Genomic DNA, 20,096 nt, shown 5'->3' with positions numbered 1-20,096 from the left:
GGAACTCTAGAAAAACACCAAAAGTGTCAGTGGTTAATAGCATAAAACTTATCCCAGAATTTTGGACTTGTTTTAATCATGATATTTCCCATACATCCAATGCACACCAAATACATTTTTGGATCGGTTCAATGACTTAAGTTATATACCTATTATTGGTTATATGTAATTGAGAGCAAACTCTTCATTTATGTTAAGCAATTGGAGTGTAATTTTCTTCGTTGTTATTATACATGACAACAGAAGTGCATTATTTTCAATGCTCAAACCCTTGATACCAAGAAAGATTATGCATTAACAAAAATTCTGCAGAGTGGTGTTTGGTACACAAAATTCCCCGTCAACAAAAATTTTGCAGTGTTATTTGACACATAAAAAATTCTGCTATATAAAAAATAGTGAAATAACTTAACTCTCATACATCAAATCAAAAATAGTACTCATATACTATATCAGAAACAGGAAGACACAAATAGTTTTTATCTTCCTTCTATATCAGGAACATGATACAAATATTCACCAATTCTCGAAGTTTACTATCAACCTCACTACTCATCTACTATTCATGTTATAAGTCTATCACAATCAAGATATTTTATCATGGATTTTGATTTTTTTTTTTTTACACCATATGTTCCATACAATCTTTCACACCATATTTTTCCAGAAACTAAATTAGTCTTTCACACCATAATCAAAGGCTAAACAATCAAAGGAATCTCTATTTTTTATGTAATATCGAGTTTGCTACTTCAATATTCAATAAGAGTCTAGGAGTCAACAAGTCCTAATTAAAAAGAAAATATATTCTCTAATTTATTGATTTATAATAATCTCAATTAGCAGGCAGTGTAAAAAGAGTGAAAGCTTCAACTTTGACACTAATAATTTGTATGTATAACACTGAAATTAACACTTATAATCCAACTCATAAACAAACAAATCCATAATACAGTTAAGTTAACTCAAAAACAGATAGAAACAGAGGAAGACAGAGGAACAATATGAGACAAGCAGGTACTACCAGCTGTAAAAGAAAGAAAATTGAGAATATGGAAACAGAATCAATTCACAATGACCAGCCAACTTAGTTTTATACAATGGCGGGCTTTGATAACCAGGTTGGCTAACAAACATGCATGAAAAACCAAATACCATAATGCAAGTTTCTACAAATTGAGTCAATTGTGTATATTGTTCTTTAAGGATCGTGAACAATCAAAATTAACCCAAGCTTCTAACAAAACCACTTCTGCAAAAACCTTTGAGAATCTTGAACGTATTCAAAGTTTGTCTATAAAAGAGTAAATTTTTATGTGAATGAATTAGATATTAAACATCTGACTACAAATTATGCATTCTCGTTATTTTTCATGAGAACCAACAATGAAACCCTAATTACAACCCAAATCCCTAAAATTCAAATTCCTAAAATTACAATCCAAAATTACAGGCTCAAAATCAGAACCAACAATGAAACCCTAATCCCCAAAATCCCCAAAATTACAAGGCATGAGAATTGAAAAGGGAGAAAATACCTTTGAATAGAGATAAGCAGAAGGGTGTGAGTTCTTCGTGTGAGAGAGAAGCGTGAGTTCTTCGTGTGAGAGAGCGACGAGTGTGAGAGAGAAGCGTGAAAGCTATTGTAAGTCTGAGTTTGTTTTATGTAACCCTATAAAGTTTAGATGAAAAAAAAAAGAGGGAAAAGGAAAAAATAATGAAATATTAAAAATTCAGGAGCGCGCATGTAAAATAAAAGGTCGCGGGAGAGTGAAATTGGAAAAAGGGGCTTCAATTTGTGGTGGTTATTAAACTGCCATAGAATAAGTGCCGCATGAAGTCTCAAATTCCCTTTTTTACTAATTTGCGGGGGTTTTTTATAACCTCCCTTAAATAACCGCCGCAATTAGGCGCGTTTTTTGTAGTGTTTATTCTGTAAAAAAAAATGAAAGAAAAAAAACAAACAAAAAAAAGTGAAAAGATGGACAAAAAAAAATCAAAGTCCACATCAGTTCTTATTTTTTTTTTCTTTCAATAACTTGTCAGATGTCAGTCGTGTCAGTTTGGTTCCCTTTTTCAGTAACTTTAATTGTTTGCTTGTTTATTATTAATGAATTTTCTTGTTTCTTGACTTTTTCCAGTTTAGTAACAATTGCTTATTCAAGTGGTATTCCAAAAAGTTCATAAGGAGGTAGTGACTTGAAACTCAAAGGTGAAGTGTACGGCAGTTAAAGATAGGTAGTCACAACTCCCAGAAATCTAAACTGTAAGGTTCATGGCCAATTTTTTTTTTTCAATTTACTTATAAAGAGTGTTCCATGCTTTTAAATTTCTAGAACTTGCATTGTTTCTCTACTGTCGATTGATTTTTGTCATTAGCACACTGAGGCTAAAGTGCTTGGTCCTGTGAACCTTTTTGAAGCCTACCCTGATTTTAATTGTTATATTTTATCCTTTTCTTAGCCAAATTGAGCCGGTAGGTTTAGAACTTTTTGTTCGGTGTCAAACTGCATTTCAAGCTTATAGACTTTTAGGACTTGTCCCATATTGTTTTTTCTGAGTTAGGCATTGTAGAATGTTGCTAAATAATAAGTTTGGGGTTGCTATTGGAATTTGCAACCAACTAAGTTTGGGGTGGGGGTACTAGAGAACAAAGGAAGAACATGATCATGAAAAATACACACAAAAATGGTGTATAAAAAAAAGAAAAAAAAAGAATGAAAAAGGGACAAAACACTGAAAATCCGAGTAACTTTAAACTCGATTGTCCCAATAGTTACAAGTGTTCTCTAGTACCTTTACAAGAATTGTTGTTCCAAAGGTGAATGATGGATTGAATTTGTGCTTTAATTTCCGTAGGAGTTCCTAACTCAAATGTTGTGTAGCCTACTTATCCAAATATTATCCCACCTTCACCTAAGCCCCGTTATAACCCTTTAAGACCTCAAAGTGTGCATTGACATTGATTTTGATTGACGTTTAGAAACTTTTCAAGTGTATGGTAATATGTAGATTGCATGTCGACTGTGTGTGAACCCCTTTCATATTTTTGCGTGGAGTTGTGAATTGGTGGATGCATACAAGTCAAACTAGTTCATCTTTAGCTAGTAAGGTGTTGAACTTTTGGGTACTATCGCTTGATCAGGTAATTGTTATTTTACTGTCATTTTTCATTTAACAAGTTTGTTCCTTGAGGGCAAGTAACAGTTCAAGTTTGGGGTTGTGATGACAGTCCGTCATTCCATATTTTCAGAGTCTTTTTAGTTAAGTTTTTAGTCTATTTTATTAGTTTAGTAGTTAATTTGGAGTCAATTTAAATAAATTTTCATTTTCTAATTTATTGAGTCAAGTAGTGTATTAGTGTCTATTATTATTATGGCCAATGACCAAATGAAATAAGGAAGGTGTCACATACCTTAGAGGCTAAAGAGAGTCAAAAGAAACATGACGAGGGATGGATCATTGGATAAATTGAAAGAAATTGGTGTACACTAGGTTGATCTATTAATTAGATGGAGGTGTGAATACAAAAGCCAGTGGGCCAAAGATAAAAGCAAACGTGGGTTTATACAAAAAAAGAAGTGAATCAGGTCATGGGATATGAGCATCACGGTTCGGCAAACTATGTATATAAGGAGGGGAGCAGCCTTCACGTTTTGGATATTGAGGTTTTGGAAAGAAACGCTTTTGGTGACTCATTCACGCAACACAAGAAGAAGAAATAAGCTTGTACATGGGGATGGAAAAGAACATCAACCGTACCTATTGAAAGAGAATTGAGGAGCAACGCCGACAACGACGAAACTCTATCGGTTCATTTTCTTTACTATGTTGTTTATGTATTTGATCATGTCTAGCTAATTTCCTTTGATTAGGTCATAGATGATTTTGTTCTAGCTCATGACTATGTAATCTGTAACTCTGAATTATCATGAATGTTATTCCAGGTTATTCAGTATAAATTGTGCGTAATGCTTTTATGATTCTGACCCAATATAATTGATCTTAGAGATTATATGACTGCTGACACCAGCTTATAACTCAGACATATTTATGCTGTTCAATTTAACGGACAATCTAGGGATGGAAAGTTGTTAGGTTGTGATTCTAAAATTAACGGATTTAAAACCTTTGATGATTATAGGTTCACCTAAGGAATTAGGGAATTATAATTAGAAAAGAGGGCTCTGAGCCAAGGGATTGACCTGAGCTATTTTGTTAATTGTCGTAAATTGAATAGCAATCATATGATTTAGATGCAAATTACTAATGAGTGATGGATAGATGAATTGAAAGACTTAATCCTTTCTCTAAACTTATTTCAAAACCAATTTTATTCTTCAGTCATTTATTTACTTTTTATGCAATCAAACCAACTGCCTAGGGCAACCCCCATTTACATATATCCTAAATATTAATGAAATTGCTAAGTAGACATTATAACAGTCCCTGTGGATACGAATTAAATTATTACTTCGATATAAATTAGTACACTTGCTAATTTTCTATCAGAGGTGCAACCCTAGATTAGGTACTTAAGTTGTGACATGGCCTAATATTGCTATCACTAACTGGATGCTTATATCTTTGATATTTATATCCCTTTACTGATAACTATCTGTCTAGGAAGTAAGTGATTATTAACTAGCCAAAGATGCCATAAGAATTGTTGACCCTAGACGTAGGTACTCAGTGTTAAATCCCATTGAGTCGGGTAGTGCCTTACCGAACCTAGGAATTAAGTAGTTAGTAATTAGGGAAACAAGTACCTAGCTGTCCAATTTAAGCTATAACCTAATAAAACCATTCTCTTGAAACCCTTAGTAAGGTAGACGTAGATTAGAGCTGCCCGTTTGTAGAACTACTAAGAAAGCATAAAGAAAGTGTGTTATGAGTGTCCTAAGATTCATAGATAGGCAGACCTAAGGTAACATTGGCCTTCATTGCCTTGGGAAACACTTGAAAGCCAATTTAAGTTTATGTTTTAGTTACCATTGAATTAGCAATACCCCGCACGTAAGGATCACCGTGCGATCAGCAGGTGCAGTTAGCCATCGGAGGGATAGACCTAAGTAGGTACTCAGTGGCTAGAACCCATTGAGTCAGGTGGTGCCTTACCTAAGTAGGAACGTCACAACGGCCTCATCACTTGTATAGTCTACCTAAGATAAATAAACGCGACATAATATTACTTATTATCCAACAACAGATATACAAAGGGAATTCAAAGAATCCTAACCGCTGCTTACTTTTTTGCAACCAAAACAGGTAAACTTGGTCGGTTGCAAACAGATAAAAATTGCAAGTCTTTTTAACCCTTAACCTTTATATCATCAACTTATAAAAATAAGTAACGAGAATTGTTTGGACGAAAGGACAATCCCTCTGGATACGATACTCTACTTATCACCTTATTACTTGGTTAACGATTGGTACACTTGCCATATTACAAACGCATCAAACGTGCATCACGAATCTAGTTGCCAATGCTAAATGTCCTCAATATCAACCTGCAATGACTCATCATGAAGTAAAACCATACACTCCTCTACATGATCTTCGTCCCACGCCAACAACGTACGCCGTCACTTACAAGCCTCACCACCCCCACCCCCCCCCCCCCCCAATGAAAACATATCGGTTGTTTGCTTTCGCTGATGATTCATAACTGTTGAACATGTTTTATGAAATCTGTTTTTATTAAGACCTAAATTTCCATCAAGTATGACAAAAGGTCAGCCATGACTTACCACAATTCGAATACCCTTCCTGTGTTTCCTTGTACCTTCAATTATATTATCCAAGCCACTTTCCAAAGCTAAAGTGCTCGTTTCCTATTAAATAATACAATGCAAATGCAATTGTCCGGTCCACATAAAATTAAACAAACTTAAAGAATTTGTATCCAATTCGTCAAAAAGTACATGCAAAAATAAGAGAAAATATTATGCACAATTATTTTTTATTTTTTTGAAGAATAGTTTTTATTTCTTGTAATCAAATTATTGATTGAGTTGAGCTTACTGTAACACTTTTGGTGATGAAAAAAGGGATAAAAAGGAGAAGAAATAAAGGAAAAACATGTCTACTTTTAATAAATCCTTTATCTTCTTTACAAAAGCATTTTTGGATGTCGTTTATGAAGTGCAAAACCTTTTCCATGTGAGGTTGGAAAGGGACAACTTCGACCGAATCTAACAGTTGATTATTTGGGAGGAGTATCACCAACAAATTATACTACTTCGATTAGTACTTTTGTTAAACAAGAAATAAAAAAAGTTCTATGATTACATATCATCATCAAAGTTAAAGTGTAAGGTGCATGTGTGACACTTTTGTTAAACAACTTAATTAGAAACTTTCCTTTCATAACCTAACATGATAAGGTCCTCAATAATATTTTACCATATATTTTACCATATAAGTTATTTGAAATTACTTTTATCTATATAGATGATTTAACAAGTACCACAAAACCTCTCACACAACTGTAAGATCTTGAGTTCAAATTCGAGTCAAAGTATTCACTTAAATAATATTGGTAATCTCAGATGAGTCAGAGTTCGTGACAAACATGTGTTTGAAATACCATTACCTATGTATGAAGAAATCTCTGTCTTTTTAATTATTTTGCAAATTGTTTAATTTTTAGCATTAGTAGTCACATAGTCTGTCCAACGTATTATGATGCCAAAAGAGAACATATAATAAGATATTTTATGTAAGAAATAATAACAAAAAAAAAGTTGTTCTAAAAAAAATTAACAAAAAAGGCTAGATTGAAGAAAAATAATGTTCTTTTTTTTTCGTATTAAAAAAAAATAAACACAACCAGTATGCACGGATAACTGGTCGTTTAGGGTGGGAGACCACTTTAGGTCTCCTACTGTAAGAGACCCTTTTTTTTTTTTTTACAACTAATATGATCTCTTTTTAAATGATACTACAAATTCTACTATGCTTTTCAACAACTAATAAATGATACTAAAAATTCTACTATGCTTTTTAAATCTTAATTGTTTTTGCAGAAGTTCACTCTTCATATTTTATGTACCCTGGTTTCGTGTTCGTATGCGGGTTCATTGGATTGCGTCTGTGACCAGTGAGTTTTTGTTAAAATAGATTAGGAGTGGTCCACTTGGTATGGTTTATCACGATGTATTCACATATGGATTGTATGTGGGTCATGTCTCATGCCCTTCGGTCTTTCTATCTTTGTTTTTATTTTAATTTAATTTTCATTTTGCCTAAAAAAACTAATAAAATGCCGGTGCTTTTGCACGGACCGCGTAATATTGCGGTAATTATATAAAAATAATTAAATTTTTTATTGTCGAATGATTAAATATATTAAATGAAAATTAACAATATTAATGTAATTTTTCTATTAAATATTTTTCTCTTATATATACTAAAATCTATTAAATAGTCGAATGTGTCAATTTTGGACTTTATTTGTTTATATATGCGAAAACAAATTTTAATGTACATGTAAGAGAAAATCGATATGATAAAATTTTGAAAACTAATGACTATTTTCAAAATATCAAAATGAATGTAGTGTTTCTATTAAGGGTTGGCACGATGGCCAGCAAGCATGAGACACACAACTGTTTGAAGCCGTTAGATAACTCATATCAACAACATGTTTTCATTTTTTTTACTTATTGTATATCTTCCGCTTTTTTCTTTCTTTATGCTATCACTTTAATCTGCATGTCGTCGAATTTCGTGTGGTTTAGGTATCGTGCTGTATAGCACTTCCCTTCTATTAAATCACTTTAATTTAATATGCAAAACACCGTTAATATTCGTACTGCACTCGTTTAGGATTTTATATGTTTATATATTCATAAGAAATTTTTTATGTAGCTATATGTGATAGTCGATATGATAAATTTTTTAAAACTTGTGACTATTTTCAAAATATCAACATTATTATGGTGTTTATATTAAACATTTTTTATTTTTTATACAAAATATCGTTAAATATTTTCACCGCACCCAGGGGCGGACCTGGCCTCACCAAACCAGTGTGGCACAATTTTTTGCAGGTCGTCTTATATATTATTTCTCATGATATTATTCATAAAGCTATTGTATAGATAAGCTATTGTATAGATTAGTGGTAAATATGAATGGATGGATTTTACTTTAGGTACTTTTTACTTTAGGTACTCTGGTTCAACACTTGCTTTTTGCTTTTTTTAATGGTATTATTAGTTAAAATAAAAGCTAAAAAAGCTAAAATGGGCATTGCAGGAAAAGCTAAAAAAGCTAAAATGGGCATTGCAGGAGTCGAACCCAAGTTCCCTCTATGAAAGGGGCGCGCCTTTGCCACAACATAACACCATATGTTCAACACTTGCTTTTTGCTTTTTTTAATGGTATTATTAGTTAAAATAAAAGCTAAAAAAGCTAAAATGGGCATTGCAGGAAAAGCTAAAAAAAGCTAAAATGGGCATTGCAGGAGTCAAACCCAGGTTCCCTCTATGAAAGGGGTGCGCCTTTGCCACAACATAACACCATATACATGTGATTAAATTACAAAATTTGAGTTATATAATATAATATTTAGCTAAAAATTAAAAAAAAAATGGGCCTGGACTAGTGTGCCACTTGCCATAGTGGGCAGGGCCGTCTTAACAAATTCATGGGCCCAGTTTTAATTTTAGAAGGGATGCAAAAAAAAGAAAAAATCTGGGCCCCAAAAATAAATAAATAAGTCATTTAAAAAAAAATTAAAAAACACACTTTGGTGGGTCTTGAACACATGACCTCACACTCAACAAAAAGTGACCTTGCCACTGAAGCAATCTGTGCAACTTGATATAATTCGCTTTTAATAAATATATATCCATTATTTTCGTGTCTTACATATAAAAAAAATATTTTGGGCCCCAAGAAATTGGAGGCCCGGTGCCGTAGCCCAGCCTCGACGGGCTATGGGCCGGCCCTGATAGTGGGCCTAGTCCAGGTCCGCCCCTGACCGCACCTAATTACATATTGTATGTGCTTGTATCTCAAATATCAAATTTTACATATACCATCGATATGAGAAAGTTTATATGCTTAAATTAAAAACTAATTATTATTTTAAAAAATATCAACAAAATGTAGCGTTTTATTGAATTTTTTATATGCAAATTAATGATATTAAGAGATGCTTGTTCAAAAAAAAAATGATATTAAGAGATTAAAAGAAAAAAAATATAAATAAACTCACTTGGGTCGGTCTGGTGGTATTGACTTGAGATCTGGGAGTGTGTTCCTCCTTAAAGTATAAAGTATCGGGTTTGATTATCTTCGATGTCAATTTAGGTATGCTAATTTAGCTTCAAAAAAAATTAATATATCCAATGAATGATCCAAATTCATTTTGTAAAGAAAAAAAGGAAGGTCTCCGAGTTAGAGACTTACACGGGTTGTTTGCACATTTGTACCAAATAAAAGTTACTTGCATGTATGTATGTTTATTTTGTCCCGTGAGTATAGCTCAGTTGGCAGAGACATGCATTATTACATGCAGGGGCTGGGTTCGAACCCCAGACACCCCACTTATTCACGTTGAAAAAATGTGAATTCTAGCCATTAAACTACTTGACAAAAAAAAAAAGTATACTTGACAAAAAAAAAGTATGTTTATTTTAAATAAATACTTAATAAATTGATAACTTTATTTAACAAAAAAATTGATAACTTTATTAAATGTTTTCCTTCAAAAAAAAACTTTATTAAATGTTTGCAAATTAATTATGTATCAACTGGAATTAGATTTAGCCGAAGAAATTAAACTCTCGGCAGATATTGTCTCTAATAAGATTAGCTCTCACTAATATTTATTTATTTTTGAAATAATTAGCTATCACTAAATGAAACTTATAAAAAAATTAAAATTAATTTGTGTCTAGGTAACTTACAGGAATAAACTTTTTTAGAATAAATTGCAACATATCATATTTGTTTGTATATTTAAACAATTTAATGTTAATGGTCACGATGTATGATGTCCACGAGAAGATGACATGTACGATACCATACTATGGAATATACTCCCTCCGTCCCATAATACTTGACACAGTTGACCTATGCCAATGCATAATTTTGAGCTTAAATATCTTGAATAATATATTAGAAAAATTATGAAAATTTGATATTTTGAAAATACTCATCGAGACAAATCTAATGACATCTTATATGATATTATTTATCTTTGTATATTAGTAGAAAAATATGGTCAAAGTAAGTTAGGTCAAAATTACACATTTTCAAATGAGTCATCTATTGCGGGACGGAGGGAGTATCATTTTTGTTTGTATAAAAAATTAGTCACTAACAATGGCAAAAATGCCCTCTCAACCGAAAGCATCAAACAATTTCACCTTTGGGACGGTGATCCTTTTGAGTTTTTGAGGGAATACATTTGAGCGGTATTCTGTTTATGGTGAGGTGTTTGAAAAAAATAGGCTAGAAATTAGATTGGCCGAGTATCAAATTAGATTCGCTATATCGACACAGAGTGTATGATTTTGGTTTTAATATTTTAGGTTTTGACGGTGTCAATGGAATTCTTTGTCTCCTTTGCACGATCCATACTATGGAATATATCATTTTTGTTTGTACATTCAAAAGGAATATTATGTTATTGAATCCAACCACTAAGAAATTTAAGCTCATTCCTTCCAACCCTTTTGATTTTGGACCTAATTGGAGTGTTTTGCTTGACCATCGTGAACATGGTTATGATTCTGTTAAAAACGACTATAAAGCAATGTTCCATGGAATAGTTGTTGAGAAATTAATTCCGTCCCCCATATGTGTGAGAATAAGTTATAAAAAATAAAATAACATTTTAATCCCTTTTGACTTTGACTAAAACCCTAATCGTGAATCTGAAAACTCCAACTCTTCTTCCCTTCCCTTCACACGACACCAGCACCCTAATTGAAGAACAGAAGAATGGAGAGATGTGTGGCTGCGTTGTCGTCAAATTCAAATAAACAGAAGAATAAGAATGTAAAGGTAAGAAGAAGCCAATCACATATTCCTAATGATCTTTCCTTCTCTATTCTTTCCAAATTACCTATAAAATCATTCATGCGTTTTGGTTGTGTACGTAAATCATGGTCCCTCTTATTTGATAACCCTTATTTCATGACCATGTACCGCTATCATTTCGTAACAAAGGATCATTCTTATTATGATGATACCTCTCTCCTCCTACACCAAACATTTAGTCCTTGGGACAGTGGTCATCCTAAGGACGATACATTCGAGTTGTATTCTGTTTCCGGTTCGAGGTTTGAGAATAAGGTCAAATTAGATTGGCCAAATATCAAAGTAAGGCCGGTATATCGGGGTCTAGAATATCGGGGTCTAGAGGGTGTAGAGAAATATGAGCCTGGTTTTAGGCTTTTAGATTCAGGTAGTGTCCATGGAACTCTTTATATGGTTTGTGTACACGACGAGAATTATATATTATGGAATCCATCTACTAAGGAATCTAAACTTATTCCTCCTAGCCCTTTTGATTCTGGACCTAATTGGTATCTTTCTATTGATCATCGTGGATTTGGTTATGACAGTATTCGAGACGACTATAAAGTGATATGTCATGGAAAAGTTCTTTCAAAAAAATGTTATGGAGTAGTTACCAAAGAAGCTGATTGTGGCTCGTATTTATGGGAGATATATAGTGTAAGAAGAAACTGTTGGAGAAAACTTGATGTCGACGTGCATAATAAGCATAAGAGTTGTAAACAGGAACAATTGTATGTCGATGGACTCTCACACTGGATGTGTTATGGTGAAACACGTTATGAAAGATATTTGTTGTCATTTGACTGGAGCAACGAGATTTTCCTTACAACACCCATACCCCCCGTCTCCAACATAAATGGTCGTTTTGAAGGTTTTTGGGGGAAGATACAGTTGGTCCTATTAAATGGGTCTATTGCTTCCATAATAAGTTATATAGAGACAGGTACATTTCACATTTCAATTTTGGGAGAACTCGGTGTAAAGGAATCATGGACTAAGATCTTTATTGTAGGGCCCTTTCCTTGCCTTGAGTATCCTATCGGAGTAGGAAAGAAGGGCGATATGTTGTTCAGGAAGAAAGACGGCGAATTCGCTTGGTTTGATTTAATAAATACCCAAATAATTGAGGACTCTGGTGTTATAATAAATACCCAAATAATTGAGGACTTTGGTGTTATAACACAGACGCTTCAATGTAAGATAACAATTCATAAAGAAAACCTTCTTCCTTTTGAAGGAAAAAGTATTTAATAGGCATTTTTTTTGGGTTTCACTTTGGATCTTGAGCATCTTGTGCTAAGATGTGTTTCTAACTATTTGGCCTACGTTTGTGTCATTGAGCTAGGATGTTTAATTTTACGTCATTATTGGATTATTTACTGAGGTAGAATCAATGTACTGATGCAGAGAATACAATGGACTGTTAATGTCATCTGTTTCTTGAGCATCTGTTAATGTCATCTGTCTCATGAAATAAAGTATCATTTTCTTTTTATAAGTGAAGGTTTGATTACAGTTCTGTTTTTACTTGTTTACTGTTCTATCATTTTCCAACCAATGTGAAGTTCCATTCTCATCAAAGTATCACTAAAGAAGGCCCCTACCTTAGTGTTTGTTTTAATTTGCCTTCTCTTCTAACAAAAATTTGGTTTTCTTCTATGTTTTGTTGATTTTTTTCTTAACTATTATTTATATTTAATCGTTGATTCCACATAACTTATTTTCGTGCGACTGAATTAAACTATTTATGTAATCTTCAACTTTAGTTACAAGGGCCTAAGATTGGCTGCAGTCGTGAATTCACCAATAGTGAATCTCAGTCATCAATCTACAATCCTAGCGGCTTTGTATACGCAATGTGGATCTCAGAAGTACACAGAATTGAATATCGGCAGTTCATTTCATATCGGACATTCCAAATCAGTTATTCCCAAATCCTTTAACTAAGGTAAGGGTAATAGCTGAAAAGATTGTAGATTATAAACTTCATCCTGTCCGCATAGTCTTTATTTAGTTTTTGCCTCTACGTTTCGTGTTTTATGAAATTTGTTATATTACTATTACTATTAGATCACAGTCCTCATACAAGAGAACTATGACAGATTAAATATGCCAGAGCCTCCTATATCAGTTATTTGGCTTCTCACTTTTTAGAATCCACAATCTGCCAAAGACTCCTACATCACAAAGAAATGTTATCAGTGAGTCTGTTTGTTACATGCATCTTGCATGACAACATCATTACTGTTAAATGTGTGTGTGTCACATGCATACACACATTTTACTATGAGCTATACAACATTTTGCTGATCCTTGTGATGGAGTGTGCCAGATCTTTAGGCTTGCTGTGATCGAAACTAATTGACCAAAGTGGGAGTTGAATTGTGTCAAATAAAATTTTAAAGAGTTTTAACATTTTATACTGAATTAATCTTCGAAGTCCAACACAAGGAATCATCATCCCCTCCTTTGATCTCTTCGATTTTACGGCTAAGAGAATCCTGATTTTGTAGTGTAAATGTGTAATTGTAATTTATATTGTTGATGTCAAACCAAAAAATTGTCATTTTTGAAGATTAAAATGGATGCGGTGATTGAAAAGAATATCATTAACGAGTAAACCCTCAATTTAGATCACTCTTCTCTTCTATCTAGTCTTTAAACAATGAACACACAATAAAGTTGAATCACTTGTACTTATGTCTCCAAATGCAAAGTAGTTTGTATTTTCAATGAAAGATTAATATTTTTTGTATACAACTTGTAATTAACTACTGTTCAAGTGCATCATATAACAATTTTTGAGATGATTCTTAGTCTTGGAGATGAATCTCTAGACTTTTTTTTTTTTTTTGAAGGAATGAATCTCTAGACTTTATTATCCAGGAAGTTTCCCCCTTTAACAACATACTTATCATTTAAGAGATTAACCAAAAGTTTATCAATTTTCATGTGCATCTTCTAAACCAATTTTCTAGGAGAGTAGTGTTACCCTTGCCATGTGAATTCATAGCCCACCTTGTTTCTAGGCAAAATATTTTTCCTAACTCATCAAATGAAAATGTGTCAAAAAAAAAAAAAAACTCATCAAATGAATTCCTTTCTCAATTGTACTTCCCTAAATTATCTGTCAATAAGACTGCATATACTTTGAGGCCACTCTGCAATAGCTATATAGCATACTATTGTTAGCTATTATTAATGGGAAGATATTTATTTGTATGTAACCGGTAAGAGCATCTACAATAGAGACACCTACTTGTGATTATTTAAATGGGTCCTATTTGTATACATCATTCATTTATAATTTTTTAACGGTAATACCTAATAAACACTCAATTCCCCCAACTCAACATCTCACACAAATTTCTTAAATGAGGCTTAGTGATCAACTATCAAAAACTTTATATCATTATATATTACTACCTCCGGTCCTATTTATAAGAAAAAATTGACTCTTTAGATTCATTGAGTAATTGATGTATTTGTCTATAATATATACCAAATACATCATTTATGCAATGAATCAAAAAAGTTAAATGTTTCTTATGAATAGGACCGGATGGAGTACTTTTTTTAATATTAAAAAAGTGTGGGTCTCACTTAAGACTCTTAAGTGAGACCATGGGTACTATAAGACCCGCAAATTTTTTAATAGACATCGTGTCTTAAAAGGTGAAGACCCTCCCATTGAAGATATTCTAAGGTCCACAAATATTTGATTGCTAAGTTAACTACTCATATATTGCTTTTCGAAAGGGAGTTCGGACTTGAAGTCCCACCTCGTTCAAAGTCGTCATATATTGCTTCTGGAGTCTTTTTGAATAATCTGTTTCCAACAATCACATGACTTAATTAAGGCTCTATACCTAGTTTTTCAACTACTATTTCCTGTAGGATTTTGAAAATATTCAACAATTGGTTTTTGTCAATCGTTATCTGATAAATTGTAAATGACAAAAATTTTGGCGTAAACTTGTCCATTTTTTAACTCTCTTGCCCCCTGCAAATATTCAACAATTGGTTTCTGTCAATCGTTATCTGATAAATTGTAAATGACAAAAATTTCGGCGTAAACTCGACCATTTTTTAAATCTCTTGTGCTAAATCATTTGCTTCTCAGTTTTCAATCTGTGGCACATGTTGAATGTTCGCCCGGTCAAAACGTTTTAACAACGCCTCAGCAGTAACAAAATAAAAGATTAAATTTTCTTTAACACACTTATATTCCTTCGTCAACTGCTTTACAACTAATTCAGAATCTCCTTTTATTTCGACATGTTTTGCCCCCAGTTCAAGTAAAATCTCAAGACCTGCAATTAAGGCGTCATATTCAGCCTCGTTGTTAGAACAAAACTTATCAAGTCGAAACGTTTGCTTCTTGGTTCTTGGTTCTCAATTCGTGGCACATGTTGAATTTTTGCCAGATTGAAACGTTTTAACAACGCTTTAGCGGTGACAAAATAAATGATTAAATTTTCTTTAACACACTTATATTCCTTTGTCAACTGCTTGACAACGAATTCGGAATCTCCTTTGATTTCGACATGTTTTGCCCCCGCTTCCTGTAGGATCTCAAGGCCGGCGATTAAAGCTTCGTATTCAGCTTCATTATTGGAACAAAACTCATCAAGTCGAAACTTAAATTTAGTGGGAATGTTTTCAGGTGAAATAATTAACAGTCCAACTCCATTGCCATTTTTATGGCTGGAACCGTCAAAGTAAGCTTCCATATGATTGAACATCTACAAAATTCAATGACTTTTCAACCATAGAATGATCAACAATAAAATAAGCAACAATTTAACCCTTAACAGATTTTAAAGACTTGTAAGTCAATAAATACTCTGTAAGTGCCAAAGCCCATTTACCAACTCTACTGTGTAGTATTGGTTTCGACAACATATGTTTAATTATGTCATAATGAGAATAAACATAAACATCAATAGGTTTTATATATTGCTTAAGTTTGATACAAGAGAAATACAAACAAAGACACAATTTTTCATTTGGATGGTACCTTGTTTCAGCATCATTTAAAACCCTACTAAGATAATAAATGGCTCTTTCTACGCTATTTTCATCTTCCTGAGCTAGCATGCTCCCTATAGTATTATTTGAAGCAGTTATGTACAATTTCATTACTTTATCTCTAAGAGGAGGTAACGAAACAGGTGGGTTTATTAAATAAGCCTTGATCTCTTCAAAAGCTTTTTGATGTTGTGGTTCCCACTCGAACACATCTTCTTTCTTCAATCGAAGTAATGGCGAAAAAACTTCAGTTTTTCCACCTAGATTTGAAATAAATCTTCTAAGAAAGTTGATTTTCCCCAACAAGGATTAGAGTTCTTTCTTTGTCAAAGGCGGCTTTGTCTCCAAAACCGCTTTTGTTTTATTTCTATTTATTTCAATGCCTTTTTTATGCACAACAAAACCTAAGAAATCACCTGCACGAACACCAAAGGCACATTTCAACGGATTCATTTTTAATCCATATTTTCTCATCCTTTTGAATGATCGCTGAAGGTGATCTAAATGATCTTTCCATGACAAGACTCATCTCACTCTCGAACAAGAGAGCACATAAAAGCGAACCTCCTTTCCATGACCAACCACGAACAACCAAAACGCCCGCACTTAAGTCATCACTCTTCATCAAGAGCAACGACTTGGGGGCTACTATTCTAGACCGGCCAAAAGGACCCTTGGCCCATTTACTTAGGCCCAATACAATCCAAAGCTCAAGCACCACGTTTGGCAACGTTACTTGTGACACACCCCTTCCCCTCGAGGGGGGTGCACGGAGCAAGCGAGACCGGTTCAAACAAGCCACAACGTCTCTCTGCATGTTCCCGCAATAAACTCTCTGGCGGTTACACTTCCCACGATTTCGTAACCGCCAGAGACAGGTGTGCCATTACAACGGCTCTGCATCCCTCCACCTCTATAAATAGGGGACTCACTGCAGTCCCCAAGGTAGAATTTATCTCTTCCTCTAAACCCTCACTCTCTGATCTCTACTGACTTGAGCGTCGAAGTGCCTGCAGGTACCCCCCCCCCCCCCCCCCCCCCAATTCTCTCCAAGAAGCATTCTGACGTATTCCACCACCGTCTAAACCACCACATTCAAAACACCGACAGTCACCTTCTGATCAGGTACGATCAATAACGCTGTCGTTTCACGCATTTGTGATAATATTTCAAAACTTTGTTAAAAATTACTCCTTCATCATCATCAACATCATATCTAAATATACAACACCCATTTTTTATCTTCGAGGGTGATGTGTCTCGATTTATTCAAATTTCAATTAATTTATGTAAATCTTAGCCCTAGGTTTGTTGACGATAATATCCTCCTTTAAAGGATAAAATGCAAGCCATAGCCATGAATTTGAATGCGTACGCCATCAAATTTAAGGGATTAGCTAAAGATGATGAAGAGAAGTACTTTCTTTTTTTTTGGTTACATGAAGAGAAGTACTTTCGATGAAATTGATGTTGTTGGGTTTGAATATGTGATATTTTAATTGATTTTTTTAACAGTTTAATATATTAATAATAAAATAAATAAATATAATAATGACATGATAATCATTTTAATTCAACACACTAATGTCAGCTAAGCACCAAGTTATTAATGAACATGACACATAAGAAAAATAAATAGGGGATCAAAAAAATATGCTGACTTTTTAAATATGAGGACCGACAAGTTGGATTTAGAAATAGGGGGACTAAAAGTTCAAACATATGTAAAGAGGGGATCAAAATTGAATTTAAACCTTTATTTTTCTAATGAAGCAGTCAAATAAAAGTAAAATCTAACCGTCACTAATTTGCCAGCAAATTCGCAAACTGTTCACGAGGTCACTTTTCGCAATATGTTGCATTTCCCTATCACAAAAGGTCAGCCATGACTTACCACAATTCGAATACCCTCCCTGTGTTTCCTTCTACCTTCAATTATATCATCCAAGCCACTTTCCAAAGCTAAAGTGCTCATTTCCCGTTAAATAATGCATACCAAATGCAATTGTCCGATCCACATAAAATTAAACAAACTTAAAGAATTGTTAAGAGTCCCACATCGGTTAGGAGTTGGCCTGACAATTTGTTTATAAGTGGGGGCAATTCTCACCTCACAAGCCGGTTTTGTGGGGTTGTATTAGACCCAACCACGATTTCTAATATGGTATATGGTATCAGAGCCTCTTCACGATTCTTTGGGCCACCTGTTATCAGGTTTCCGTTATCGGGTCACCCTTCTTTGGGCCACCTGTTATTAGGTTTCCGTTATCGGGCCACCCGTCATTCCTATTCCGTTGTCGGGCCACCCGTCATTTATGTGTTGAATATTTTGGATTTACTTTTATTAATTACTAAAATATAAATGAATTATGTAGTGTTAAATATTTAATGTTATTGTACTTGTTATTTATATTGGGTTTATTGTGAACGGACCGTGATGGGTTGGACCGTTATTAATTATTAAAATATAAATGAATTATGTAGTGTTAAATATTTAATGTTATTGTACTTGTTATTTATATTGGGTTTATTGTGAACGGACCGTGATGGGTTGGACCGTTATTAATTATTAAAATATAAATGAATTATGTAGTGTTAAATATTTAATGTTATTGTACTTGTTATTTATATTGGGTTTATTGTGAACGGACCGTGATGGGTTGAACCGTTCTTATTAATCACCCCGAATGAGTGGTCCTTACCTCCACTGATGAGTATATATAATCTAACTATCCCATTAGGTTAGACACACAGTAAACGTACCATCAGTGAGGAGGCAGAAGACTCTCTCAACCCTAACCTTTCTCTAATGGCTTCTTCTCTAACGGGATCTTAACAGTCAATTATCAACCAATTAAATCAGGTACACTTCTATTCTATTTCTTCAATATGCTATAATTTATATCTATGATGATTTTGGGTCTCTGTTAAAATATTTTTCAATTGGTATCACAGCCTAATAGATACAATTTATGGCTATACCTTGCAATCTTAATATGCATCTTGTATTGTAAGTTGCTGTGCAAATTTTCCAACCATAATATATGGCTTTAATTCTCTATCCTAATTTCAGAATTGTTTTAGGGATTTTATGCATAACATGTTATGTTGAATGTATGCGACTGTATCCTTGTGTACCAAATTTGTTTTGTTCTTTGGTATGGTTCAAATATACTGGAAAACCATGCTTTACACCAAACAAATAAATCATAAGTTTCAGTTTCACCATGACCCCATACTTCGATCCTAGATTTCTAACTATTGGGTTAATGATTCATGAAATCGAATGAGGAATTCTTTAAATTGATCGTTTCCGAACTAAACCCGATTCGAATCGAATATGAGTCTATATTTTGTATGAACCCTAATTTTTTCACTATGTAATTGTGTCGATATTCTTCAAAATTGATATATGGGTTCTTTTCTTCTCTCAATTTCGATCAATTCTGTACCGTAATCGCCATTTTTCACCGCCTAAATCGTTAGAACCAGTTGGGTCAAATTTTGCGACCCGTTTTTATGTAACCGGGTGAAGAAGAACCCGGAGCATGTATACACGCGCATTAAAAAAAAAAATTGGCCAAAACTCAGGCGCGTGAATTCATAAAAAAAAAATTCCATATTTGTTCATTTTTAATGCCAAATAATTATCATTTAATATTCTTATCTTTTTGGCATGGAATTTTATGCACTAGATATTTTATATATAAATGTTATTATTTGGGGATAATTAAATTATATTCTCACATTTTATTGTGTCAAAAATTATATGAATATTCTTTACTCTTGATTGACATTAATGAGAAATTTCACCTTCTCAAAATCGACATTGATGTGTTAATGAGGTATTTTTCATCTCTAACTACCGGATAAATGTTATTTTATTTTGTGATAAAAATATAATTTATGTACCCAAAATATTCGGAAGATTTGATTTATTCTATACCCTTAAAATTTGGGATTTAAATTACTTTATGAAATTTCTTAATATTTGATGTAAATTAACATGAGAATCATATACTCTT

General features: G+C 33.3%; 1 protein-coding gene across 1 annotated transcript; it reads left to right on the top strand.

Annotated features, from left to right (window-relative positions):
- Window positions 1-10,880: 10,880 nt before the first annotated feature.
- Window positions 10,881-12,487, top strand: LOC146922546 (F-box/kelch-repeat protein At3g23880-like). The gene has a single exon (XM_085710844.1). The coding sequence runs from the start codon at window positions 10,960-10,962 to the stop codon at window positions 12,289-12,291; it is 1,332 nt and encodes a 443-aa protein (XP_085566970.1). The 5' UTR covers window positions 10,881-10,959; the 3' UTR covers window positions 12,292-12,487.
- The last annotated feature ends 7,609 nt before the right edge of the window (window positions 12,488-20,096 follow it).

Source organism: Medicago sativa, chromosome 5 (assembly GCF_051527215.1).
Source record: "Medicago sativa cultivar Bolivia chromosome 5, Bolivia_mono, whole genome shotgun sequence".
In the NCBI taxonomy this organism is placed as follows: domain Eukaryota; kingdom Viridiplantae; phylum Streptophyta; class Magnoliopsida; order Fabales; family Fabaceae; genus Medicago; species Medicago sativa.
This window is presented reverse-complemented; position numbering and strand designations above follow the sequence as displayed.